Source organism: Cricetulus griseus, chromosome 4, assembly GCF_003668045.3.
Source record: "Cricetulus griseus strain 17A/GY chromosome 4, alternate assembly CriGri-PICRH-1.0, whole genome shotgun sequence".
In the NCBI taxonomy this organism is placed as follows: Eukaryota; Metazoa; Chordata; class Mammalia; order Rodentia; family Cricetidae; genus Cricetulus; species Cricetulus griseus.
The window spans coordinates 108,176,008-108,202,082 of NC_048597.1; the positions used below are offsets into that span (position 1 = coordinate 108,176,008).

Sequence of the window (26,075 nt, forward strand, 5' to 3'; positions counted from 1 at the left end):
TTAGGGTGTGAAATGAACACTCTTCTTCTATGTCCAAGCAGATGAGCGAAGAGATAAAAACATATACGTAAAATACAACAGATAAGAACTCGCAGTGATGGCGAAACGTAAAGATGAGACACTCAAGAGAATGCAGTCTCAGGCGGGCGAGCTATGCTACAGAAGCCCTGCCATCTACAACCCTAAGGGGGAAGCCAGTGGCATTTGGGTCCCCGAACCTCACACTCTCACTGTCATCTGAAAACTGTGCACCTATTGTGGAGGCCAAGGAAGGCCTTGGAGTCAGGCAGACTGACTGAAACCAAAGGGTCCTTCTGTGGGACACCAACTTAGAAGATGGAGCTAAGCATTTGCGGGCACAATGCCCAAAGAAGGAGGAAAATCAGGGCAGATGCTGGGGGGCCCAAGTCATGAAAGCAGCAATGCAAAGATTGCACCAAACCTCAGAGAGGGGAAGAGGGAGGGAGGCAGGCAGGCTAAGGGGGCTGGCTTACCCTTTTGGCCTTGGAGCGCAGGGGTGGGTCGTGGGAGTAGTGGGACGGAGCATCAGAAAGGTGGACCTCCACATCATCAGGCACTTCTTCCAGGAAGTTGGAAGGCACGAGGCCTTTCTGCCCATTCAGTTCTCCCTGGAAACAAAGGGTGGGAGAAGAGTCAGCCTACTTCTCCCATACGGACACCCTAAGAGGACGTATGTGACCAGTTGATTGACTAAAAATGGCAGGGCTTGAAGGAATATTGGGTGTGTAAACACTCTCCTGAGAGTCTGGACCACGCACAAGGTATGAATTCAGGGCCTTGCACTTCCTAGGCCAGCATTCTGCTGAGCTGAGCCACTTCCCCAGCCCTCTTCTCACTTATTTTGAAACAGGGTCTCACTGAGTTGCCCAGGCCAGCCTTGAACTCACAGCCCTCCTGGGAACAGTCTTCTACAGGTCTTGTTCTGGCCTATCGAGTGCAGTGCATTTTAGGACTGAGGAGTAGATCTTCAACTCTGCTTGGAGCTGTTCCTTGGTTCTTAAGCCCACCATCCTCTAGGGCTAGAGAATGACTCAGTGGTGAAGCGCTTGCCTGGTGTCTGCATTCCATTGAGCCAGGTTAGGATACCGAGGGAGTTCAAGGCCAACCTCAGCAACTTGGCGAGATCCTGTATCAAAATCAAAATGTCTGAGGGCGTTAAGATAGTGGCAGCTTGTGACAGCGGTGACCCCAGCAAATGCCACTCCATGGAGAATTTGGGAGCCAGGGATCCAAAAGGGCAAAGAAGGTCAGATCTGGCTCGTGTCATCAATCCTGTGGTTTTCCTTATGTATGAGTGTGTCATTACTGTAAAAACTGAATCAACAAGACAAAGATGAATGTTCACCCCAGCCGATTTCTGCTTAAGATGGTAGAAACCCTTGCAGCTGTGCTCACACACCTGCACACATACCAGGTTAAGGTGGAGTTCTGTGAGTTCTGTGAGCGTTGTTCCCCAGCAGTCACACCACTCCATCCCCAGGGCTCCCAACACTAACCTGCCTACAAGTGCTCACACCAAGTTCAAAATTGGCTGGTATGGCACCTCATGCTTGTAATCCCAGCTACTTGGGAGGCTGCAGCAGGAGGACTGCTTGAGACTAGCCTGGGAAAAAACAACATAGTCCTGGCTCCAAAACAAAAAAATCTGGTTGGTCCTGACAACACGGGGTTGTGTTTCTTCATTGATGGTCTAGCACTCCAATTGCCTACCTCATCAAAGAAAGAGCTCTCATGCATTACAACCAATGTTGTGCATAATGATAGACCCAAGGGAGGGATATGTAGTTATATTGTTTTTTCTGCTAGAGGTTATTAACCGGAATATGTAAAAAACAACTGCCAAACAAAAGACCTCTAAAAATGGGCATTTCTTCAAATGGGTAGACAAACAGCCAAAAGCCATTTGGGAAGATTACAACACCACTGGTCACAGGGCAAACACAGATTATACTACAGGGTGGATCAGCAGGTAAGGTGCCTGCCATCAGCATGACAACCAGAGTTCAATCTCTGAACCCACTGGGTAAAGAACCAATGCCACCAAGTTGTCTCTGACCTCCACATGGCACCTACCGCCCACCCTACCCCTGCAGATACAAAAAGTAAAATTTACATTCATGAAATCTTACACCATCAGGATGAGTATGGTCAAGAACTTCCTGGGAGCTCCCCAAACCAGAAAACAAACATTGAAGATGAGTGGGAATGCAGTGGTGTAGCTGCTGTGCAGCACAAAGCTATCGTGTGATCCACAGCTCCACCTCAGGGTGTGTACCTCAAAACCTGGAGAGGGGTCTCTGAGAGCCACACACTGTTTATGCCTACATTGTCTGCACCAGCCAAAAGCCAGATGCATCCAACGTGTCTACCGTGGATGAACGGATCAACATAGGCATTTCACGGCATAGACTTAAAGAGTAACACTCCATCCTGACACAACCGTGGCATGCTGTGATTCTTCAAGGATTTCTGGGTAAGCTGCTAGGCTGGAAGTCTTACCACCAAAACCTGACAAAATAAAAGAGCTAGTGCTCAGTGTGCCCTCCTGGAAGAGACAAGGATCTTGGTAAGCCAGGGAGATCCCGGTGGGGAATCAGAGCTCAGCTGGAAGCCCTCTTTACATCAGCCTCCCTGCCAATCAAGTTGCCCTGGAGACAGCAGCACAAATTGCAAGGAAAAAAACTGCTCCCTGAATACATCCCATCTTCAGGGACAGAAGAGGCCTGGGTGGGCCCAAGGGTCCAAGAGAACTGCCAAGAAAGGACTTACAAGTTCCCGTTCCTCAACCAGAACACTGAGGCTACAGAGATGGCTGGCTCCCACAGGTCCCTCCTGCACACAGCAACGGAAGCCTTCTAGAGCCAGAGGGATCAGAGAACTTCCCCTTTCAACTCAGCACAACTGTGCCAGCAAGGCAGACTATAAATGTTCTGTTATTTTCTATTACATAATTTCTAACCTTGCATATACATATACATGGCTTTGCTTTTGTTTTTATGCTTATATTTGAAGACGTCTATTTTACATCCCCCCACCCAAGTTTACTATTTTTTACTATATTCCTCACACTCCCCTTACATCTTTTTTTCTCCCCTTTTTACTTTTTAGATTTAACAATCTCTAAGGTCTGTAAACCCTAACAATATGCCAGCTTCTCCCTCTTGCCACTTTGTCAATCTCATTTTTTTCCAACGTCAACTTAATACTTAATCATTTTCCTTCTTACCATAAGGCCCTCACACTCCCAATCTCATTAAATGAACCTATGTACACTCCATACTCCATGGTTATCTTCTAACAGTTGTTGACATCTCAAGGGCCCCTGTTAACTGGAGAGTCTGATAGCTGTAGGGTAGCAATACCCAGTAGCTATGGTGGTTTTCCTGTTTAACATGCCACCCAGGGAATAATTAATACACAGCCTACCGAAGCATTCAGAGTTCCTAGACCGAGGAGTTATTTTATGAACTACACAAACAACTGTACCAATCTTGCATGTTAAAAATACAGCAACTAAAAGAAAATAGCAAATTTGAAAGAACCAAGCAACAAAAATAAGATGCATAAATCCCATCATGGTGACATAAGAAACATGAAAAACTAAGACACAGAACCCCTCCAGAGATTACTAATCCTGCAGCAGTGGCATCTAGTAAGAATGAGTTAAATGAAATCCCAGACACAGAGCTCAACATAACAATCATAAGGATGTTCAAAACCCAAACAACTAGAGAAAATAAGGTGATGGACAGTGTGAAAGAGGATTCAACAAAGAGAAATGCTGAAGAAAACTCCGTCTGAAGTACCGGAAGTTGAAAAAATGCCATGGAAAGTCTCAATGACAGAACAGATGAAGGACAGAATATCTGAGCCAGAAGACAAGGTAGAAGAAATGGAACTATCCAGCAAGGACAATGATAAAATACTGAGCTACACAGTCTATCCTAAGTGGGAATTTTAAGATATAAGCGACACTCTTAGGAGACCAAACCTTTGGATTATAGGCACAGGAAGAAGAAAATCTGGTTCTAAAGGTACAGAAAACATTTTCAAAACTGACAGTTCTCCAGAGTTGGGGAGAGAGGCCCATCCAGACCACATAGACCAGAGAACCTCATGTTTTAATCAAAACATGATTATACAGCACTAAATATACAGCACAAAAAAGGGACGTTCAAGAGAAACACCAAGTCACAAATGAAACAGGCCCATCAGAGTAATAGCAGACGTGGCAATTGACATCTTAGAATTGGTCTGGAAAATGCATTTCAGGTTCTGAAAGGCAACTTGGCCAACCCAGACTCCTATACACAGTAGGGGGATCTGTCATGATTACAGTTTCCCCAATAAAGACTGAAGGAATTTGTGACCACTAAGCCAACACTACAGATAATATTTGAAGGAATCATTCAGACTGAAGAGAGAAACAAATCCACCATGAGACTTTGAACAAGAACCAACCACACTGAAATAATATAAGAAAAACCAAGCACTGAAAAATCAGCAAAATGGCAGGAATATGTACACAGCTTTCAACAACTCTGGGGGAACTGAGACCATTAGAATTCAATCAAAAGACACAGACTAGTAAATTGGATTGAAACAACACATGAAGCATCTATTTGTTGCCTCAAAAAAAAATGCACCTCATCAAAAAAGGCCAATTCTGCCTTAGGGCAAAAGGATGGAAACAATGGTCCAAACAAATGGGGACTAGAAAAAAAACAAAACAAAAACAGTTATTGCTGCTCTAACATCTGACAAAATAGTTGTGAACCAAACTAGTAAGATAGTGAAGGTGACTTCACATTAAGGAAGCAATTCTTCAAGAGGACGGCACCATTTACACATTCCTGAACACAGGAGCATCCAAGTTCATAAGCAAGCACAGTAACGGTGGCTGACAGTTCATTCTGATAGAAAAACATCTGAATTAAATGACGCCATAGATCAAATGGACTTAATTGACACTGTAGAATGCATATTGTTCTCAGAAACCCATAAAACTTTGTTTAAAACATATCACACAATGCAAGTCTCAATACAGAAAAACTGAAGTAATTCCTTGTATCCTCTCTGATCACATTAGAATAAGACTATACAGATTAACAGCAAGATAAACCGTAGAGCATACACAAACTCATGAAGATTAAACAACATACAATTGAATGATGAATAAAAAATCAAAATGGAAATAAAAGCATCCCTAAAATCAAATGAAAATGAAAACATACCAGCAGCTCTGATATACAACAAAGGCAGTCTTAGCAAGGCAGTTTATAGCTACATTTAGGCTTACATCAAGAAATCAGAGAGATCTAAGTAAATACCTTAATAAGACACCTGAAAACTCCAGAAAAGGAGCAAGCCAAATCAGCAAATGTAAAGAAATAATTAGATCAGAGCAGCAACTAATGAAATGGAAAAAGATACAGAGTCAACGACCAGAGAGTTGGTTCTTTGAAGAGAGAAGCAAGATTCACAAACCCTTAGCCAACAGAAAGCAAGGAAAGACCCAAATTAGAGATGAGAAGGGAGCCATTATGATAGATACCAATGAGCATCAGAAAATTGAGTAGTACCTTAAAAACCATATATTCCAATAAACTGAAAATCTAAAAGAAATGGATGAACTTCTAGACATTATGACCCATCAGAATAAACCAGGATTAAGTAAACAATTTCATTAGATCTGTAACAATGAGACTGAAGCAGTGATTAAAATCTCCCAACATAAAAAAGTTCAGGCCCAGGTGGATTCACTGGTGAATCTTACAAGACCTTCAAAGAAGAGTAAGACCAACATTTCTCAAACTATTCCTTAAAATAGAAAAGGGACATTACCAAGGTCTTTTAACAAAGCTAGTGTGACAGATATATCAAAAGCAGAAAAATATGCAATGCAAAGGAAAATTGCAGTACAATTTCTCTGATGAATACAAATGCTAAAATTCCTTTTTTTTGGGGGGGGGGCTTTTGAGACAGGGTTTCTCTGTATTGTTTTGGAGCCTGTCCTGGAACTTGCTCTGTAGACCAGGCTGGCCTTGAACTCATAGAGATCTGCCTGCCTCTGCCTCCAGGTGCTGGGATTAAAGGTGTGTGCCACCAATGCCTGGCAAATGCTAAAATTCTTAACAAAATGTTTGCAAACCAAATTCAAGAGCCTTCTTATATGCTAATGAGGAGTGTATGAAGAAAGAAATCAGAAAAACAGCCCCATTTAGTATGTATATGCATGTATATATGTACACATATATACATATATGCACATATATATCCCATAGTTAATCAGTTAATAAAAAAGATCATTTACCATGACTAAGTTGGGTTTGTTCCAGAGATGCAGGGACTGTTCGATATATATAAATTAATAAACATAAGTTACATTAAGTAGATATTGTCAAGGAGAGGAATCACATGGTTATTTCAATAGATGTAGAAAAAGCTTTTGAGAAAGTATAACACCTTACATGTTAAGTCCTGGAGACACTCGGAATAAAAGACAAATGTCTCAACATAATAAAACCTGTAGATAACCTATAGTCAGCATTATATTAAATGGGAAAAACTTCAAAGTGTTTTTTCATTAAGACCAGGAACAGGCCAAGAGTGTCCATTTCTCCATTCCAGATAGTGTTGAAAGTCTTAGCTAGAGCAATGAGACAAGGAAACAAAGGTTTTGGAAAGAAGAGGTCAGAGTGTCTCTGTGGCAGATGTCATGATCCTGTATGTGAGAGACCCCAGGACTCCAACAAGAAACTCTCTAAAGTTGATAAGCACCACCAGAAGAGTGGCAGAATGCAAATTGAAATACAAAAGTTAGTAGCCTTCCCATACAATAGTGAGGAGTGTACTAAGAAATCAGGAAAACAAGCCTGTTCAGCATACATGCATATATATATGCATATATTCCTATATGTGCTATATACTCCATAGTCAATGGGTTAATGATGAAAAGAATTTAGTAAACTAAATCAGGACTGTATCAGGAAGATGGACGTCTACCTTGGGTAGATGCATCTGCTACTGAAGTGTTATTCAACATTGTTATGAATGACAGTCAGACAGCAAGTAGAAGTGACAGCTATGAGCATCAGAGACTAACAGTCAACGTTTGGAGCACTCAAGAGAATCAGCTGATGACAACAGATATGCACTCAAGACAGTAGTTCATGAAGAATACACACATCCCCAAGAGGGATTCAGTGCTGCCACAGTCATCTGCAGCCAGGCTTGGAGGCACAAGTCTGTGACAGAGCCACTCAGGAGGCCAGTCTGAACAGCAGAGGGAGACTGTGTCTCAAAATGAAAAAAGCAAACTAAAGCCCGGGGATGTGGCTCAAGGGTAGAGAACAGCAGTAAGATCCATACATTCTTAATGATTTAAAGACACATTTTCAAAAGGAGTAAAAATTTCTGAATCTTTTGCTAGATGACAGGAAGTGTATTCTCTGTCAGACTGACATGACAGTTTCCCCTGAACCTATCCTAAATATGGCATATGCTTTCACTAAACAGAGGCATAAGGGTTTGCTGGAGGGGCAAGGCTCACTACAAAATTATTCCCCTGAATATATTATAAAATGTGTTATAAAAATACAGAGTTTGAAAGAGCAGAGCCAAGAACTGCAGTCTTTGTAATCCTCCATAAAACTTGAATTCAGCATATATGATATGGATGTATTTTTGTGAGTATATGCAATGCCAATGAAGGAGAGTAAAAGAGGGAGCTGGAGTTCCAGGCAGTTGTGAGCCACCAGGCTAGGGTGCTTGTAACCAAACCTGGGTCCTCTTCAAGAGAAGCAGGTATGATAACCTCTGAGCCAGCTCTCCAGCTACAGGACAGGTTATTATAGAAATCATCTTTATAATGCTCTAACTCAGAAAAAACTGAACATAGCCCCATGTTAGCATGTGAGGACTAAGCACAGAACTGAAGAAGTAAGATTAACTAACTCACTGTGATGAGCCTTCGACACACCGTCCACAAAGACAATGAACTGTGACCTCATACAAAGCGATAGAACAAAGCTGTTCTCACAATGAAAAGCTAACAAGTAGACACCATAACCTATAGAAAGACATTGTCACTCTGTGCAAGGCTCTCCTGCCAAATCCCACACAGGGGCATGGAAAGTTCACCAAAATCTACAGGGCCATGTGGCTATCCCACCAAAACCTGCTGTGAAATCTTGGTGGTTCAAAGGGTCATAGCTCTAAAACCCTGCACACCTCAGGCTGTGGAGGGGGACCTCTGGGGCCATCCACCACTGCATGGAAAAGCAAGACTTCCAAGTATGTTCAGGAGGCCATAGAGGGGGATGGGGAGCAGCCACACAGCGTGGCCACAGGGGTGGGGGTGGCATGAAGAGGACATCCAGTTACAGAGGCAGGAAGTTAACTCCACCTTTCATTAGATAGCTGTAGAACAGGAAGGCGGCAGCATGGCTGGCACAGGGAATGAGCAGGAAGGGGGTGACTCTCTGGTGTCTGGCTGGGCTAGCTGTGGGTGAAGGGGCTGTTACAAAGCCAGGGCTGGTCCACCTGAGGGTTTGGCTATGAGTGAGGGGAGTTGTGGGGAGGCAGGTGAAGCTGGAGCTGCTCCACCTGTTTGCTTTGTTTCTACATCCTATTCTCCACGAAAGAAACCCCACAACCCAGGCCGTAAATAAACTAGAAAATCAAATTGTTTTGTAAATGTTTGGATGGTGGCAATTTTGTGTTTGCTTTGTCTACGGTTTGTAGACACAGAAAATACTATAATTAGTAGAGAACAACAAGAGACCACAATGCTAGCTTCCTTCCCTCCCTCCCCCTTCCTTCTTTTCTCGCATTGTTCCCTCCTCCCCTATGCCTCTTCTGGTTTTGAAACAGGATCTAGCTATACAGTCCAGCCTTGCCTTGAACTTATAATCCTCCTGACTCATCCTCCCAAGTACCAGGATTACAGCCATGTGTCATTTTGGCCCCCAAACTTCTATATCATATACAGTAGAGAACTCAGCTCAGAGAGGCAGCAAGCCAGGCAAGTGCTTCAGAACATGACATATACAGATCACAGCTTATGTGTTAATTTAAGAGGGAGTAAACAAGGGCATGGGACCCACAAGATGAACAGCATTTCTTGATGTTCCCAAAACTTACATAATAAAATCCATCTTCATCGATTTCACCAAAAACAGTAATAATGTCTCCCGTGCAGAATGGAAGTTCAGCCTGCAAAACAGAAGATAGAGCTAAGAGAATGTTGCAACAAGATAGGTATTCTACCACAAGAGCCTGGATTCTTCCCACTTTTCGGGAATTAACCTGACTTTCAACTAAGTCAAGACATGGGGTATAATGCTGAGGGATGGGGATGGGGAGTGTGCTCAAAGCTGGGTAAGGGTCTGTTCTAAGCCCAAGAGAAACACAGTAGATAAAAGGTCACTGCAACCTCCTGGTAATGCACAGGAAATCTAGACACATGGTAACTCTACACACCTGGAAGATTGGGGAACATTCCTGGAGAGTGAGGACTATTGGTAAACACCCTCTCAGCACCAAGAAAATCGCCCAACCCCACCATCAATTCAACACCCATCTGTCAAGTGTCAGATCCCAGTCTGGGGAGAACAGAGAGTGGTGAACACAAGCCCCTGTGTCCAGGAGTCAAACTGTCCTTAGACCCTTCTTCAGACCATAGAGCCCAGCAGAAGGGAGAAACAAAGTTAGCTGGGGATAAATACAAATATGGCTGTGTCTCTAATAAGAGTGAATTGATAAGGTTCCCCAGCCAGCGGCTGATAAGCAAAGCTGTGGGTAGGAATACAGATCAATCTGGTTTGGGGACAGGTGACTCTCGAGGCAAAGACCTCAGCCTTATTTCTGAGTTGTTTTTTTTTTTCTTATTTCTGATCATGTTCTGCCTGTGTGCCAGGGGGTGCCCGGCTACCCCAGACACCGAGAACACCAGCCCTCCCTCTCATCTTTCAAATGTACATGCGGGATCATCATCAGCCTCTCACTAAAAGGGACTCCATATTGCCATGCCCAATAAGTGTGGGACATGGGTCACTCTTTCAATACATATGCTGGGAGACTTGGGCTGTAGGGACAAGAATTTGCCACTATAACTGTCCTTATGACATCCAACACTTGAGTCATACCCAGTGACCGCCATGCTGCATGTAGGTTAAGTGTATTTTAGGCATATATCTGCATGACACAGATTATGAACTAGACACCTCAGTAGATGAGTAGAACTTAGAGTACAATGGAGCAAGTGTACCATTCTCTGGATAGGCTGAGCATGTCTGCATTCTCAGCAGCAAACCCGTGCACCATGTTGGATTAGGGTGACTATCAGCTGGGTAGAATGGGGTGGGGAAATTTGTGGGTGTGGCTAAGAATGGCCATTTGCTCACTTTTCATTGATTTCTGGAGTTTCCACTGGCATCCTTGGACCTCGGCTATCCATGGGTTACTGAAAACATGGACCTGTGTTCTGTAGCTGGCTGTGAGCCAGAGAATGTGACTGCCATCATCTCAGGAGTGGCTTGTTACTGAGCCTCCCTTTCTACAATGCTCAGACAAGAGTGAGACCTAAAGGCACATGGCCTAAGGATGGTGCCCATGGGAAGCTTAGGCAGGAAGGTATTGGTAGTAGTTCCAGGTCATCATGAAAGAAGTCTAGGTTGGTACCTCAACATCCACGTTGGGGGAGCTTTCCCTCGGGTCATAGTCATAGAGAGCCACCATTCTTCGTGTGGGCACAGAGTGACCCCGGCCACTTCTTCTACTTCTCTCTGCAAAACCGTAAGATCTAGCTGTGAAGATCCCCAAATCAGTGGTGACTCCACTTAGTGCCCAAAGGGTGTATGTAAGCTGCTAATGTCCCTAGCTTGAGAGAACTGGCTCACTCTCCAGTGCTTAATGTTTCTTCTAGACTATTTACCCTCACAGTGACATTCTCCCTTGTGTCTACCACACCACAGGGGCTCCATGAGGTAGGGGACCCTCCTCCCATAGGTACCAGGTGGCTGTGACTTGGCAAAGCCTAGTAGGCACCTTGGGGTTCTGACCATTGCTCTGGGAAAAAGCCACATCTGTCCCTTGAATTGAAACCTTCCACAAAGCTAAGGAAACTTACAAGGCTCAGAACACTTGGAAGTTTACAAGACTCACAAGGCCTCTCCCCAAGCTTCTAAAGCTGTGAATAATTGCTAGTTAACAAGACTCTTGGAAGAGTCACCTGCTAGCTATGCAGGGGCTCTAGAATTGCAGTTCTGGTGAGTCATCACATATGCTGGCAGTGATGTCTTTGAGTCACTGAGAGTAGCATGGCCAGGTGGCAGCATCAAATCACCAAAGGCAAGGTAAACACAGTTACCATAATGGACAGCACAGGCAAAGCAATGCCTACAATGGTCTGACTTTGGGGATAGGCTAATTAATCATGGTGTTTCTTGGAACAAAATAGATAAGCCCACCCAGCTTCTGTTCATCTGTATAAGCAGCGAATTTCAAAAACAAATGAAAGGAAGGCTTATATTGGATCATACTAATGAGAGAATCGCAGCCTATCAACCAGTTTCCAGAGCTAATTACAGATCCAGAGCCCCCTTGAATAAAGGGAAGGCAAATAAACGGATGGATGGATGATAAATAGATAGACAGATGATAGCTAGCTAGATGGATGGATAGATAGATGATAGATGATAGATGGATGGAAGGCTGGTCCCACAAGGAAGGGCCATGTTATGATACTGACCAGCTTTACTGTCATCTTTCCTCCTGTCCTTCCCAGTTTATTAATGTAACTGTACACTGGGTAGAGGGAACCTCAACTGAGGATTTACCTCTATCAGATTGGCCTATGAGCAAGTCTGTGGGGGCATCTGTTTTGACTGATGATTAATATATGGGTGGGGAACAGCCCTCTGTGGGCAGTGACACCCCTGCCTACTAGGTTGTAAAGAAAGCAGGCTGAGCAAGCCAGTAAGTAGCAGTCTACTATGGTCTGTTCCTCAGGTCTCACCATAGCTTCCTTCAACGCTGGACTGCAGACTGTAAGGTGAAATAAAACCTTTCCTCCCCAAGTCATTTTTTTGGTGGGAATGTTTTATCACAACAGAAAGCAAACAAGAACAAGAAGACTTTTGGCTGTACTTCCCCCATCAGGGCTGTGTGTGTGTGTGTGTGTGTGTGTGTGTGTGTGTGTGTGTGTGTGTGTGTGTGTGTTCATGCACATGAGATATTAGGATATGTGAATGCTCCTAAAGCATGCAGGTGTATTGCAGTACTGAATTGCAGAATGAATTAGTGAATTTTACCCAACAAGAAGGGAAGGGGTAGCAAATCCTCCCAAGAATTGGGCACTCAGAGGTACTGTATGGCCTGTGCTTCTGGGGGCTGTAGCTCCCCCACCCTCTATGGACTACTGCAAAGTGTAAGCACAGCAGAGCCTGGGGGACTGCACTCACCTATTTTCTCCACAGGTGTGTTCAGGGGGAGGAAGCCTTGTCTCAGCAGCTGGTCCATCATCTCCTCATCATCTGCATGGATCTCGGAGACCATGTTACAAGGAATGAGGCCTAGCCGGGCGCAGGTCTCCCCACGATAGAAGCCATCTGCGTCTTTGTCTCCATATACCTGGAACCATAGGGACCAACAGATCGTTTTGGTAGGTCAGCTCAGCCATACATCCACCCCACTGACAGCAGAATCACCTAAAGTCCAAACTGCTTAGAAAACACTTTTCAAAGCCCACCCTTCACCTGCATCAGTCACAGGTTCACTGGCCCAGTGACCATGGCTCCTCTTGTGCACCCCCCCACCCCCGGCATTGGTGTGCCTACTTGAAGTTTAGGTACAGGACATGGAAAACCTCTGCTTTTCAAATTCGGGGTCTGTAATTTAGGCTCTGGTTGCACATTAGTACACAGGACACACTGAGGCATGCAGGTACATAAGCATGGGTATTTGCACAACCCTATCAGGCAGACAGGTGAAGGCAGGGACCCTTTTCCTGGGTGGAGTAGAGGCAATGCCTGCTCTACATTCAAGGCTTTCACAGCCCCTGAGCCTTCTCCTTCAACAGCTGTTGAGGCTAAAAGTCTATTACTTTCCATGTTCACACGAGCACCACTCCATCCCCGCTGCCAGTCTCTGTCCCCTGTCCCATGACACAGCAACCATCACTACCTTGATGATCTGTCCTTCTTTGAAGGGAAGTTCTTCTTCTGCAGCATCAGGGTTTGGGGACATGGTGAGTGGGTCATAGTCAAACAGTGCCACGAAGATGCGGGCTGGGAGCTCCTCAGCACCAGGGTCAGTTTCCGACTCATCATAAAAGTCTGGAGAAAGGCGATCTCTCCCAGTGTATTCATCTGGAGCATGCAGTGGACAGATCACAGGGATCATGTGACACCTGTGGAACAACTCAGGGGTGCATCTGTGGAAAGGGCAGCCCTGAGTGCTTATCTTTGTCTGTTTGGGCTCAGCATGGGACCAGAAATCCCTCAGAGGTGGTCTGTGGAAGCAGGTGATTGCTTCAGAGCAGGACCTCACTCCAACCTAAGCCATACTGTGAGCGAAAGCCCTGGTAGCAAGAAGCCTTGAGTCAGTGGCTCTGCCAGAATAGGTGCTTGGTCCCCTGAGAGTGCAGATGTGACCCTTGCTTTCTGGGTCCTCAGCAGAACACAAGGCTAACTATAAGTTTACTCACCACTCACTCACATCTCAGAGTTCAACATGGCTGACAGTGCTGTTCTGCCAGCTCTGAACAATCAGCAGATACACCCTCCATGGATGGGAACTAATGCTTTTTTCAGTATCTAATGGTGATTTTCTGTTGGATCCTAATGTGCCACCTGATACCATGAGGTGTGTGGTTCTCTAGCTATACCTGCAAGATGCTCATTGCAGACTCCACTCATGCAGACTCTAAACTCCACAATGATCCTGCTGCCCCTTAAAAAGATGGCAGATAGAACCTTTGTATATCCCACATTGGCACTCTTTTAAAAGGATGTATTTTTAATTATGTATAGGTATGTGCATATGAGTGCAGGTGCCTCAGAGGCTGGAGGAGTCGGGTCCTCTAGGAGCTGGAGTTACAGGTGGTTTTGAGTTTCTGGAGTCAAATGTCTACCGCAAGAGCAATACATGTTCTTAACTATTGAGCCACCTCTCTAGCCATCCCCCTACCCCCACCCATCTTAGACACTTTAATTGGCTCCAGGGCACTCCCAGTATGGGATGTTGGCTATTCCATGGAATGCTTGGCTATTCCACAGTTTAGAGAGTTGTGACAAGAAATAAAAGTCTGTGTATATTTGGGTAAGGTGAAAGTATCCTTCAGATACTTTCTATGTCTAGTTGGTCAAATCTGAGCATGTGAAACCTGAAATACAGAGGCCAATTGTATACACATGTATGCACATGTATGCACATGTAGATGGGCATGCATTTCATAGAAAGGGAGACAATAAAACAGTGGTTCTCACCTTCCTAATGCTGCAACCCTTTAATTCAGTTCCTCATGTTGTGGTGACTCCCAACCATAAAATTATTTCATTGCTACTTATAACTGTGATTTTTCTGCTGTTATTGATATGCAGGATATCTGATATGTAACCCGATGAAAGGGTCATTCACTCCCTATCCTGGGGTCACAACCACAAGCTGAGAACTGCTGCAATAGGATCTGTGGCTAGGTAATCTCCTGATCCTGTGAGCTGATCAGAAGCTGAAATTGGCAGGAGGAAGAGAGGTTTGGGAGATCAGCCTGGCCTGACAACTATCTCTAGCCTGTGATCAGGGGATGACATCAGTGGACAGAGAACACCAAAGAGGCAGCTTCTTTTACTCATTAAATATTAATGATTTAAAGATGCACACCTGCTCTATGAAGTGGTCACCATGCTTAAACATCACCCCATCATCCTGCACCATCTCCTAGACCCCAAATATATGTAACATTCACCTGTCCGCTGTCAGAAAATTTAAGGGGAAAAGAAGAGAAATATTCCAGATTTTAAAATGAGGTTAAATAAGAAACCCCCACATCATAGTATCTCCCTTGTCTTTATTTCTCTAAAAGCCATTTGTACCTTAGGGTACAAACCATTTATACTGCTGCCTTCTTGTCCTGGCACCTGTTCCTTTCTTGTTCATGTATTATGAACATGCCTCGAGGGCTGGAGAGATGGCTCAGAGGTTAAGAGCGCTGGCTGCTTTTGCAGAGGACCTAGGTTCAGTTTCCAGCACCCACACAGCAGTTCCCAACAACCTGAAACTTCTGTTCCTTGGGGGAATCTTGTGCCCCCTTCTGGCCTACATAGCCACTGCATGTATACAGAGCACAGGCATATATGCAGATGAATGGTAATAATACACATAAAGACAAATCTTAATTTAAAAAATGATGTGTCAGTCAACAAGATGAAATGGCAACCCACAAAATGAGAAAAGGTATTCACCAACCCCACATCTGACAGAGGGCTGGTTTCCAAATTATACAAAGAACTCAAGAAGCTAGTCACCAAAACACCAAATAATCCAGTTTAAAAGTGGGGTTCAGAACTAAATACAGAATTCTCAATAGAGGAATCTAAAATGGCTGAAAGACCCATAAGAAAGTGCTCAACATCCTTAGCCATCAGGGAAATGCAACCCAAAACAACCCTGAGTACCATCTTACTCCTGTCAGAATGGCTAAAATCAAAAACTCCAGTGACAGTTTATGCTGGAGAGGATGTAGAGAAAGAGGAACACTCCTCCATTGCTGGTGGGAGTGCCAACATGTATAGACACTTTGGAAATCAGTATGGGGTTTCCTCAGGAAAATGGGAATCAGTCTACCACAAGATCCAGCAATTCCACTCATAGGCATATACCCAAAAGATGCACATTCATTCAACAAGGACATCTTCTCAACCATGTTCATAGCAGCATTATTTGTAATAGCCAGAACCTGGAAGCAACCTAGATGCCCCTCAACTGAAGAATGGATGGAAAAGATGTGGTACATTTACACAATGGAGCACTACTCAGCGAGAAAAAAATGGAATCTTGAAATTTGCAGGCAAATGGATGGAACTCAAAGAAACCATCCTGAGTTAGGTAACCCAGTCACAAAAAAGACAAACATGGTATGTACTCACTCATATATGGATTTTAGACATAGAGTAAAGTATTACCAGCTTACAGTCCACATTACCAGAGAAGCTAGGAAACAAGGAGGACCTTAAGAGAGACATACATGGTTCCCCGGAGTAGGAGAAAGGGACAAGATCTCCTGAGCTAATTGGGAGCATGGGGGGAGGGGAGAGGGAGTTAGGAGAAAGAGAAGGGGAGAAGAGGAGAGGAGAGAAGGAAATGAGGGAGCAAGAAGATCGAGTCAGGGGAAGAATAGAGGAGATCAAGAAAAGAGATACCATAATAGAGGGAGCCATTATAGGTTTAAAGAGAAATCTGGCATTAGGGAAATGTCCAGAGATCTACAAGGTTGACCCCAATTAACAAGCTAAGCAACAGAGGAGAGGCTACCTTAAATGCCCTCCCCTGAATATGAGATTGATGACTAACTTATATGCCATCCTAGAGCCTTCATCCAGTAGCTGATGGAAGCAGAATAAGACACCCACAGATAACCACTGAGCCGAACTCTGGAATCCAGTCACAGAGAGGGAGGAGTGATGAGCAAATGGGTCAAGACCAGGCTGGAGAAACCCACAGAAACAGCTGACCTGAACAAGGGGGAGCTCATGGACCCCAGACTGATAGCTGGGAAACCATCATAGGACTGATCCAGACCCCCAAATGTGTCAGTGAGGAGGCATCAGCAATCTATGGGGCCTCTGGTAGTGGATCAGTATTTATCCCTAGCAAGAGAATGGACTTTGGGAGACCATTCCACATAGAGGGATGCTCTCTCAGCCTAAACACATGGGGTAGGGCCTAGGCCCTGCTCCAAATGATATGACAGACTTTGAAGATCCCCCATGGAAGGCCTCACCCTCCCTGGGGAGCAGAAAGGGCATAGGTCGTTGGGGGACAGGGGAGGAGGGGAGGGAGAGGGAACTGGGATTGACATGTAAAACAAGCTTGTTTCTAATTTAAATAAAAAAACATGGTGTGTATGTATGTGTCCATACACATACATATTCATATTCATATTCAGTATCTTTTAAAACACAAAATACAAAAAACAAAATGTCCTTTAACTTTTGCTTGGAATAAAATTTTCTACAGCCTGATCTGTTAATTTCTTCATTGTGGTTTTGGCAGGTAGCAGCCTGAGAACTCCCTCAGTCACTCTCACAGGATGCTGTGTGAAACCCAGGGCAGCTGTGAGGCCCCACTTTGGATCTAGCTGGGGTAGGCATGAGGGGTTTAGCTCCCTGTCATGTGACCTGGGTGAAGAAGTTCCAGCTATGGAAACAGCACTCGGGAGGCAGAAGCAGGCAGATCTCTGTGAGTTCCAGGCCACCCTGGTCTACAGAGCGAGTTCTAGGATAGGCTCCAAAGCTACACAGAGAAACCCTGTCTCGAAAAAAAGAAAAGAAGAGAAAGAAAGGAAGGCAGGAAGAAGAAAGAAAGAAAGAAAGAAAGAAAGAAAGAAAGAAAGAAAGAAGAAGGAAAGAAGGAAGGAAGGAAAGAAGGAAGGAAGGAAGGAAGGAAGGAAGGAAGAAAGGTAAGTCTGGGGTTGGAACTTGTGGATGTGGTCTTGACCAACATTTGATGTCTGTCAGTTCTTTGTGCTTCTCTGGGTTGAGTTATGTGGCACCTCTGTGGATAGCAAGCCTCTTTGGTCAGGAGCTGAGTGTGAGCCTAAGGATGGAGGCCTATGGTCAGCTTCCCCTGGGCATGACCATTAAGTCCTCCAGGGTACACAGAGGTGCCTTCCCTCAGGAACAGCTTATGTACCTGATCTCACCTAAATGTCTGACGTTGTCTACAGTGTGCAACATTTTCTTGTCAGGGATGGATTCGCTCTTCTGAAGGACTAGACTTTGCCCAACTAGTTTTCAATTGTCAACATTTCCTGTGGACATAGGATGTGCTGTGTTCCCCCAAACCACCAGGAGAATGTGAAACAATGAGGGAGAGTTCAAGTTGATTATTAAGACAGACTCCATAACAGTTGGATGAGGGAGGACATTCATTTTCAGAAAGGTGATCCCCCCGGGTCTTGCATTTGATGGGTAAGATTAACCCAAAGGACAAAAATTCCTGAGGAAAAAATTGAGCACAACTAAATGTCTTTGGAAACAGGGAGCCAATTAAGGAACCCGGTGTCATTAGACAGGGAGCAAGGAGCCTGTCCTTTAAAATCATGCAGAACATGGTTCATTTAATATTAGTTCTAGAAATCAGAATATTAATAGCCACCATATTTTACTTAGTTGTGGCTCCACTGTCTGCTAAAAATATGCCCAGGAAAATATGATATGAAGACTTCATTACCTCTGGAAAAGAAAAACTGATGCTTTCTGATGTGGGTTTCTAAAATTCTAATTGCTAATTTTTAAAATTTTTTCCTTTTATTTTATGTGTATGCATGTGCACTATATGTCTGTGGAGACCAGAAGAGGCTGCCAGATCCCCTGGAACTGGAGTTACAACAGGTTGTGAGTTGCTATATGGGTGCTGGAAAATGAACCCAGGTCTTCTGCAAGAGCAGCAACTGCTCTTAACCACTGAGCCATCGCTCCAGACCCTAATCACTACTATTTTAACATGCAAAGAGAATTAAGGACCAGAGGAATGGGTTCTCTGACCTCTGACCCCTGGTTGTCAGTCACTGACTCCTTGGCCCACCTGCCTGTGTTTGGTGAGTGGCAGACCTATCACATGGATGTTTTCTTCTGAGGTGTTCACAGGCACTTAGGTTTGTCCTTCTATACATGGGCAACCATGCAAAGTGCTGGGTTTAAATAACCTTTTTCACACAGGTTCTTGGGTGGCTATAAGAACTAAGAAAAGGCAAGGGAGCTGTCATGGGCTCATGCTCTTTCAAGTTTTAGGATGAAAGATGTGATGTTTGTTACACAGCCTTTCTGTCTTTGGGGCCAGTGACATGCCTGCAGCCTCCTGAGTTCTTCACCTTAAGAATCCAGACACACCTTGCATAAGATTACTGCCCCCATGATTCCGTGCCAATGGCAGCAGTATCCCCCCCCCATATCTGCAGCCACCCTTAACATGGGTTGGTGACAATAACCAAATGATAGCTTTGGGCACCATTGGTTGAATCCCAAATGGTCTGTAAAAAAAGGAAGCCCAGCTGTCATGAAGTGGGTGGAGAGAATTCGATTGGGATGTGATGGGGGAAGTACTTCTGTGTATGTTTACCTTTTTCATTGTTAAATAAAATACTGTTTGGCCAATGAGACAGCAAGTAGACAGGACTAGGAGTCAAAGAGGATTCTGGGAAATGTAGTAGAGAAGTGCTGATCCAGGCAGGAAGTGACATAGCAAGGAGACTCATATTTAAGCGAAGGAGAAACAGGAAGGGCCCTCTTTCCCCTCCACTCCTGCTCCTGTGGCACAATGTGATCCACCGACAAGGAGGGATGCCATTAAGGCATCCAATAAGATAAGTCTTATAAAAAATATAGATTTATGATAATTAAGACTGAGCTAACAGATGAGGAATCCTAGTCATTGGCCAAGCAGCATTGAACCTAACACAAGTTTCTGTGTATTCATTTGGGCCTAACTCAGGCAGGCGGCTGGCGTAAAGCACATACGTGGCGGCGGGGCTCAGGCAGCTTATGGTGGAAAGATTTATCATAACATGGATGGATGAGGGGAAGGGCCAGTGGTGAATAGGGAAGGGAGCACACGTCCTGGGGACACTTCCAGCTTCCAAGTGTTCCCAAGACCTGCACCAATGTGGCCTATACACTCATGCAACTCAACTCACCCAGAGCTCATCGTGATATCTGGGGTATAGAGTCAACTCAGCATCTCGGGCTCTGTCTGTCTGTCTCAGTCTCTGTCTCTCCCCCCTCAGGAAATCCCTAAAGCACATCTCTGAGTATGTCTCTGAGGGTGGGTACAGAAAGGATTTAGCAGGAGGAACTGTGTCCTCCGTGTGGGAATGTGGAAGCCACCAGGGGCTGGGGTTGATGGCGCAGGAAGGGAAAGGATAAATCCAATAAATGTAGCATTTTGTTCTCTCCCCTTCTGCTCCTCCTCTCCCCACTGTCTCTGTGTCTCCCCTCCCACACTGATGGCTGTCATAAGGTGAGCTACTCTCCGCCCACACCCTCCCTGCCACGATAGACTGAACCCTGATACTATGAGTCCTCGTGTCCTTCAGTTGTTTTTCTCAGACATTTTCACGGGGACCAGAGACCTCATGTGTGATCCCTGAATTGTTTTTAAGAAGGCGGTGGACAGAAAGTGAATGATATTGATCAGGCCACTAACCAATGGATGGCGCCATTGTCGGTCGGTGCCTCTGAGGACCTCCACCACTGTGAGAATACCTTCGGCTCCCATGATCCATTCGGTCGGCTCGCCCCATCAAAGCAGGGTTTCCTAAAATCTAGACCCAAAAGAACACTGTAGTTAGGCATGGCTGGCCTTGGAAGAAAAGGAGGAGTTACAGCCAAATCAATCCGGATTGGAAGCAGAAGCACTAAAGGCAACTAAACGTAGCTTTTAACTGAAAGGTTAGCTGAGTGACCTGGGGGAGAAGCCAGCCAGGCCCAGGAACCTGCTTTCTATATCAGAGTCCCTTCCGGACATACCACAGTGGGGCTGGTGGTAAAAATGAGTCATAGGAGGAAGCTTTTGGTTGATGCTATTGCTCCTGAAGCCAAATCCTCTGCAGCAAATTAACTATGGTTTGTTTTACAGCTCAGGCTCCATTTCAGGTAAGTCTTCTCCTGGTTTTGTTGTCCCATCCCCAGGAGTCACACTAGCAGAGATACGCTGCCATAGTTCCCAAAGTTCATCACAGACAGAGGGGTATGGAGGGCTCTGGACACTTGGGGGCAGTATCTGTGTGCTTTAATCTGCTTTAATCTTGCTCCGGGGTTAACCTGGGCCTGAGCAGGCCTCCAGTCTAGAGATGTCTACCTCTCATTCGGACTGGGAGTCAGAACTGACTGAAGGAGACCAGATCACTAGGAATCGGGCTAATGGCGGCCATCCCAAGGACACAGAAGTCAAGGTGTCTGAGCCTACAGCCCTGGGTGAGACTGGGCAGGCACCAAGGGGTGCAGGCAGTGCCTGGCACTAGAGTGGACACATCACAGAGTGCACAGCTCAGAAGGAGGCTTGCCACTGTTCTGATGCCCACCTGTGTGCCCAATGACAGTTGAGCACGGAGGGGACAGATGATGTAGAAAGGATACAATTACAGAGATGTAGGAAGCCTTGGCTGACCCCCTGCTGTGTGGTAGACACAGAGGGGAAAAGACTGGGGGTGAGGAAGACCTTGGGAACAATTTACAAAAATTAGTTTCTTCCCTGGTTATTCTTCATATTTTTAAACAGTTATAGATGAAAGCCAAAAGGAAAAAGAAAAACTTAAAAAGCCAAAACAACAAGGGCAAAAAGCCTTTGATCATACCAGCAGTCCTCCTTGAGTCCCTAAGGATCATTTTAGGGTGTGGGGGATGTGTGTTTCCCGAGTTCTAGATACTCAGCAGTTCAGCTAACCCTTAATTAAAACTTAGATTCAGTTGTCCTTTAAGTAAAGCAGCCGTAACCATCGCTGATTCTGTGGGGAGATTGTTACTCCAAAGCAAGAAAACCTTCGGGATGGTCAAGCAACTGGGAAGCAATGGGACTGAAGAAATCAAAGATGCAGGGAGAACCAAAGAGAGCGGCCCAGAGAGTCCCCGATGCACTCCAAAACCCGAACCAAAGGCAAAAACCAACAAAAGGATGAGAGCACGGATTGGTTTGGCAAGCGTGTGGGGAGGATGGTTACTTGACACACCAAAGGGCCGTCAGCCACTCGGGGAGGAGGCTGTGCGAGACGCTCAGCTGCCCTACTGTTGGGCATGGCTGGGCTTTTCCTCCAGACACCCCGAAAATCTTCGTGGTCGCTGGCCTCGTCCCAGCCATCCCTCCTGGGCACAGGCCTCTCCGGGCTGAGCTGGGTGTCATCGCTCCTGATGACGTCACTGGGGTCCACCTGCTCCCCAAAGTCCTCTTCGATGCTGCTCTGTCGGGTCAGCGTCCGCCTCCGGGCCAGCAGGGGCCTCGGGCTTCTCCTACAGGGACAGTGACCAGGGCCTGGACTGCACTTGGCCGAGGTGCTCCTGAAACTAAATCGAGACTCCTCCTCCTCACTGCCGCAGTCCAAACCACTGTCCGGGCTCCTGGTGGCCGAGCGGCTGAACCGACAGCCTCTGTCTTCCAGAAACAGATCCTCCATATGGATGCCCGGGCCCCTGTGCTCTGCAGGGAGCCAGGAACCCTGTAGGACTGGATGTCCCCAACAGGACCGCGCTGGCCCACGCTCCATGGCCAACAAGGCCCTGGCTCTCGAGGACCCCATGCCCTGCCTGAGCAGCGGCTCGCCATGCTCCGTGTCCTCCTCAGCTACCTCGGGGATACTGAACAGTCTCTTACTGCGGTGGGGCTGTTGGGGAAACTCGGGCTGCTCCAGGAAAGCGCCTTCCAAGCTCCTAGCCTTATGGCATTCCTTGGGGACAGCATGTGTGAGAGAGCGGTGTATGACCAGACATGAGGCGGTGGAGGAAGGAGAGAAAACACACACAGAATTAGTCTTGGCAGGGAGGCGTGGGGGCGGACAGCGTGAGGCAGCCTCTGCTTGTGGGGGACCTGCAGCATGCCTGCTGGGGCTCTGGGATGGAGCAAATGGGCCACGTGGTAGGCGCAGAGCAGAAGGTGAGGGACAGCACACAGACGAGCCAGCGGACGTCAGGAGCAGACTCCATGCGGGTGAGCCAGAGGGAAAAAAGGGTGGCCCAGATGGGAGGAAACAATGCTCCCAGGCCCTTGCCTGCCTCTATGATGATGAGTTATCAAAGTAGTGGAATTTGTCTGTCACAGTGGCTGATTCCCTGCAGCCCAGGAACAGCTGCCATTGAATGCCCATCGTAACTGGAGGTGGCCCCACAGTGTCCTTGGTCCTATGGACCATTGCCTTCCCAGCACTTACCACCCCAGCTGAGCATCCACCTCTCCCTTAGCTAAAGCAATAGCCACATTCCTTTCAAGTGAACCATCAGTGTTCTGATAATGTTGCCTTAACAGACCTATTGCCTACTTGGTGCCTACAAAGGACCAAGGACCATGTCCTCTGTGTCTGCACCTGATATTTATCTTCCACATCTGGCCCATCTGGGCTCAGCAGCTGGCACAGAGCTGGCCATTCTTGAGGTTGCTTCACAAACCCTCTTCATTCCAGCTTTAGCCTATGTCTCCATGTGCACCATTCCCTGCCAGCTCTGGCCCTCAGCCTCTTTCTCTTTCTGAAGGGCATTTTTTGGTGCCAACCACTGCTTTATACCCTCCTTTGGGGAGAGCTGACTGACTCTAGGAAAGCTGCTCCCATCCCCTGCTGAGATCTGGGGACTTGCAGCATGCCTGCTGGGGCTCTGGCATGTTGCCTGTGATGGCCTTGCCAGCTGTCCCCACTGGTCTGTGGACACCTCGGTCCATGGGGAGCAGGGGTTGTTTCCTAGTATAGTCTACTATATGCTCTGCCACTGCCCACGAGTAGGTGGGCACAGGATCTGATAACTCATGTGTCTTTCTCCTTCATAGTGCAACATTCACGGATGTTTGGCTCAGGTGTGTTAAGCTCTATGAAGGTGAAGGATGAGGGACGATAGATAAAAAAGAGGGTAACACAGGGCAGGCAGGTGAGCTGGGCCAGTTGGAGATGAAGGGTCATGTGCCCTGGTCCCTCCAGGAAACCTGGTTTGGCTTAGCCAGTCACTGCCATGTGGAACTGTGGGTCTAGCGTGGCCACAGCTCCTAACTGTCCCTGGCAGTTTATTAGGAGACTCTTGAAACCCACACCCATAAGAAGCCCAGTGGGTGAGTGGCACATACCCATGGCTACCCTGATCCTACTTCCCCTAGGATACTATTGGGCTGTTTATAAGAGGGAGAGAGGTTGGGGGACACTGCTGCTTCACAACACCCTTGTTGGCCCTTCCTTTGTTAAGCAGTTCTTGGGAGGCAGTTTCTAACATCTTCCCCTGTCCAGAGAAGTGTCTAGAAGGTGGAAAGCACAGGTGTATGCCTTTCCCTGACCCACCCATGAGCCATTTCAAGGTAGCTCTTGCTCTGGAACATAGCCTAGGACAGGTAGGAGTCTCAGACCAGGAGTCTTCAGAAGAGATCTGTGTGGGACCCACTAGGGGAGGGGCACAGGGAACCATGTGAGCCATACCATGCAGGGCCACATGGAGGTCCCCAAAGCCCCTGCAAGGACCTTTATGGGCAAAACATCCATAGGGTCCCCATAGAGGCCCTGAGCAGACAGCTGCGATGCATGTTGTCTTCTGTCTACCATAATGCAGAATACTGCACATCTGTATTGGATCTCCAGGGGTGGATGATATGGACTCTCTCCTGGTATGGGGCTCTCGGGTGATGGACCCATGAATGTGCTGTCCGTCCTAGGCCTCCTCTGGCCTCAGCTGCATGGCTCTAGCCTGCATGGATTCCTCCGCCCAGCCCTGCAGTGCCAGTTTAGTGCTAACCCAGAAGCTGCACCCACTGAATGAGCATGTAAGGCTTGGGCTAGTTTTCTTGTTTGTAATTCTATTTCCACTACAGTGCTGGCTGTGTCCGGGGGTTCCAAAAATGGATCCCCAAATTCCAGACTTCTTGGCAAAGCAGACAGGAGCAGCAGGGAACTCCTGAATGCAATCATAAAACAATCCTGGCAAAGGGGCAGAAGGGAGCAGCCCCCAGATTTGGGGTACCCTGTCATGAACTCAGTGCTCACCTTGAGGGCATTGTGAGAGGTGCCACTAGGCCGGCGCCGGCCCCCATCCTCCAGCTGCATCTCTGTGTACAGTTCCTCCTCATCCTCTTCCATGATGTCTGACAGGTCTGACCCCCGACTGCTTTCTGTGTGGTAATCATCTCCATGGCAACAGTGGGGCTGTGGTCAAAAAGGCGCACAGATGGGACTTTTTTCTTTCTTATTTATTCATTTTTATTTTTATGTGTATTGGGTATTTTTGCCTGCATGTATGTCTGTACACTGCATGTGTGCCTAGTGCCTGTGGGAGACCAGAAGAAGACTGGCTCCCCTGGAACTGGAGTTGCAAACAGTTGTGAGCCACCATGCGGGTGCTGGGAATCAAACCTGGATCTTCTGAAAGAGCTATCCTAAACTACCAAGCTACCTTCAGCTCCTGATGGGACATCATGGACATGCCACAGGCTCCCAGGTCCTGGACCCATGTTTGCCAACTGGTAGAGCCCATGTAAGAAGGCATGCGGGGCACGGTGTATGCTCCACTCATCTTGGTGAAGAAAACGAAGCCTGACACAACTGTGTCTAAGCAGCAGAGAGAGGACAGCACAGGTCACCCCACTATGACAGTCATGAGGACCCTAGACTCTGGAGGAGATAGAGCAAGCAGTATTGCTAAGTCACATCATATGACACTCAACTTCCAATCTGTCACTTCTGTACTTCACCAGCTGAACAGAGGCTCAAGCCCAACACTGCCATTTCAGACGGCTGAGAGCCAGAGCACCCATGTGTACATAGCTATACAGTGTTACATAAGAGCACATGACAGGGTGAGTGATCACATGGGGTGATGCTGAGACTTTAAAAAAAAAAAAACATATATGTGTCCTCATATGAGAACACACATAGGAACACGTTTATATGCACACTCATCACAGTACACATGCACATACTCAATGCACACAGTGACACACAGATGCATAGAAACACATGCTGATGTGTATATACATGTCCACATACACACACATAAACATGTACACAATGACACACAGGAATTCAATCATTTGGTCACATGTACTTACATATGAGCACATGTGCACAGGTACCATATATGAGTGCATAAATAAACATACTC

General features: G+C 46.3%; 1 protein-coding gene across 3 annotated transcripts in view; it reads right to left on the reverse strand.

Moving 5' to 3' along the window:
- The window catches only part of Rimbp2 (RIMS binding protein 2), a 61,574-nt gene continuing 35,499 nt past the window's right edge, over positions 1 to 26,075 (reverse strand). For 2 of the 3 annotated variants that reach the window (XM_035444396.1, XM_035444395.1), the window contains 8 exons: positions 24,962 to 25,120; positions 20,446 to 20,563; positions 13,207 to 13,391; positions 12,486 to 12,654; positions 10,705 to 10,808; positions 9,166 to 9,237; positions 495 to 629; positions 1 to 27 (listed from right to left, as the gene is read on the reverse strand). In XM_035444396.1, coding sequence (XP_035300287.1) covers positions 1 to 27; positions 495 to 629; positions 9,166 to 9,237; positions 10,705 to 10,808; positions 12,486 to 12,654; positions 13,207 to 13,391; positions 20,446 to 20,563; positions 24,962 to 25,120 — 969 coding nt within the window. Of the gene's footprint in view, positions 28 to 476; positions 630 to 9,165; positions 9,238 to 10,704; positions 10,809 to 12,485; positions 12,655 to 13,206; positions 13,392 to 20,445; positions 20,564 to 24,961; positions 25,121 to 26,075 lie in introns of those variants that run through there. The other variant, XM_035444397.1, reaches the window with a different exon arrangement.